General features: G+C 44.7%; 1 protein-coding gene across 1 annotated transcript; it reads right to left on the reverse strand.

The window, feature by feature from the left end:
• Positions 1 to 375: 375 nt before the first annotated feature.
• LOC140015386 (zinc finger protein ZAT10-like) lies at positions 376 to 1453 on the reverse strand. The gene has a single exon (XM_072067863.1). It carries the CDS (start codon positions 1292 to 1294, stop codon positions 527 to 529), a length of 768 nt encoding a protein of 255 aa, XP_071923964.1. The 5' UTR covers positions 1295 to 1453; the 3' UTR covers positions 376 to 526.
• Between the last annotated feature and the right edge of the window lie 1245 nt (positions 1454 to 2698).

Below are 2698 nucleotides of genomic sequence, written 5' to 3' on the forward strand. Positions count from 1 at the left end.
AAGGAGTTCTTTTCAAAATTTCGAGCCCTTCGTTGCATTTACCAGAATCTTTTTCTGAGTATCGTGCAATTTGTTGGATGTACAACTTTTTACGATCATGAAATACAGAGGAGGTATATTATAGTTAGTGTGCACTGTGCAGTGCAAATATGAACTACACGAGCTAGCGTCAAATAATTCTGAATGGAAAGAAAAAGATCACGCCCAATGTTCAAAGACTCGCAACTTTAAATGTCAGCTTCTTAATAATAGTTCAGGATTAGTGAATTGGCAATAATAGAATGATGCCTTTTGCATTATCAAAGTCGGAACACATAAAAACCTAATACCCGAAAAAAAAAAAAGGGAAAAAAAGTCCACTACAACACGTCTAAATTGCATTAACGAAAAAATGAATTAAATTGATCGATCACTGTCTCTGTCGACAAGTTCATCTGTACATAGACATGAATAAAAGGAAAAAAAATAAATGATTTTGCACCATAAGCTAACATGATGAATATTTCAACCTAGACTGCAAATTCCACTAGTATTTAATGTTCTCCACTTTAATTGGCAAATTGAAGCGAGATTTTTTTGCGGGATGAGGGCTCTCGACCTCATCTTCAGTGGACCAAAACTCCGGCAACGCAGGCAAGTTCAAGTCAAAGTCCCGGTGGCTGTTGGTATTAGTTGACCCCACCCCTTCAGATGAAGTAAGTCCGCTGTGTCCGCCGCCAATTGTGCCTTCATAGTGGCACCGCTTGTGGCCACCCAGAGCCTGTCCGGAAGGGAAGCACTTATGACAAATAGAGCACTCATGAGTCCTCCCGCTACCGCCAGCGCCGACGCCGCTAGTACTAGTAGTAGTCACCGTAGTGGTGGAGGTGGACGGCTGGTCATCGCCGCCACCGCTAGGAAGCTTCCTATGACTAGCTTTGTGCCCACCTAGAGCTTGGTACGACCCAAAAGCCTTGTTACAAACCGAACACTTGTACAAGAGCTTAGGAACATCCGAGGAAGTCGCAACATGAGGCGGCAAAGAGGGCTTTGGCGCCGCTGCTGCAGCCGTGGAGGAGGAGGAAGAAGAGGGAAAGGAAGAAGGGAGGCTGAAGTTTACTTTGCCACCGCGAGCGAGCATAATTAGGCAGAGAGCTAGATACTCTTCCTCAGTGGGCTGTGGATGGTCAAGGCTACGCGGTCGTTTTGATCTTTTTCCCTTGGCCCATGGCTCCGTTAGATGGCGGAGGCTTGGGTTGTCGAAGGGGAAGGAAGGAGTCGGTGTAGTGGGAGAGTTCAATGCTTCCAGAGCCATATCAGGTATTGTTTCTGAAAGTAATCAAGAAATCAGCAGCAAGGAAGTCTTGTTACTTGTTGTTGTGATAGAAAAGTCGCGAGAGAGAAGGGTTTTTGCTGGGAGAGGAGAGCAAGTAAATTGGTGATTGGAAGAGTGATGGGAGTGAGGAGTGGATGGTGGGGGGGGGGGGACTATATATATAGAGGGAAGGGTTAGGGGAGTCCGTAGAATAGTAGGAAAGGAGTGGAAGTTGCGTGAGGGGTGACAGGAAAGTACTAGTAGCAGTAAGGCGGTTATGCAAGGTATTTTCGCTCTTCTATTCTAAGGATGACGATGTAAATAAATAGAAGCAAGCAAAGGAAATTTGGGGTGGGTCAAAGGAGGAGCATTAAAAATTGGAAAGCGAGTGGAGCACGTTTTGTTGAGGTGAGGGGGTTTGGGTGCTTGGGGGCCAAGTGGAAACTTTTGTGAGAGTGAAGTCGGTTAGTGTGTGTGTGTGCGTGTCATCGCTGGGGTGTGGGGCTTATCGCGGAGGGAGGGAGTGACGAGTGGAGACTCGGTACGTAAGTGGGAGGAGTGTGTGAGAGTAGACCAAAATAAGTACAAGCGGTAGTGGTCTGGAACTGGTATAAGAATTCCCCCTTGGACTAAAGACTGCGTCAAAGTCAATCCATAGGAACACCAGTAAACTAATCCCCCACGCGGCCTTTTACGTGGTACAAACTACAAACTACAAAGAGTGCTATTATTGTCTTTTTCTTTTTTCTTTCTCCCTTTTTATTTGAAGTTACGTCCTTGGATTATACTTGAATTCTCACTGCTTTCATCTATGACACTTTAGTTTCTAAAGCATAAAATCTGCGCCATATCGATCCTTAAAGTATAAAACAAGTGAAGTTGGAATACTCGATCTATAGTTAAAAAAGAGATTTAATCCATTTTTAGTGGCCACTGAACCAAAACCGGTAAGTGGTTTCATTTGTTTTAGTTGAATGAAGTTTAGGTTTCTTTGGATTTAAGTAAACTTGTACAACGTGGGCCCTCTGCCATCCACTGCATCACCAGATGTCATGTGAATATGTGCGTGTATTCTAGTCGAGGGCACCAGCCGGCGCCCAGCAGCCATTTGGGAATCAAAGAAAGCAGGAAAAGCAAAGCCCTTTGAACTTGGGTGAAAGGCGGCTGAATTTGCTTAGTGATAATCTGGGGTCGGCTAACGTCTATTAATTAGTTCAAATAATTCTCTCTCCACCTATCTATCCTATACCATTTGCTGCTCTTGCATTGATTACTCTTCTTCTCAAGTAAATTCATGCATCTCCTCCCCCCTGGCAGCTGGCACCCGGCTGCTATTTTGCACATTGCAAAATTGATGTGCCCGACTTGGACATTTCAGAGTGGTTAAAATATCCAGTCTCGCTT

This window comes from Coffea arabica, chromosome 10e (genome assembly GCF_036785885.1).
Source record: "Coffea arabica cultivar ET-39 chromosome 10e, Coffea Arabica ET-39 HiFi, whole genome shotgun sequence".
In the NCBI taxonomy this organism is placed as follows: Eukaryota; Viridiplantae; Streptophyta; class Magnoliopsida; order Gentianales; family Rubiaceae; genus Coffea; species Coffea arabica.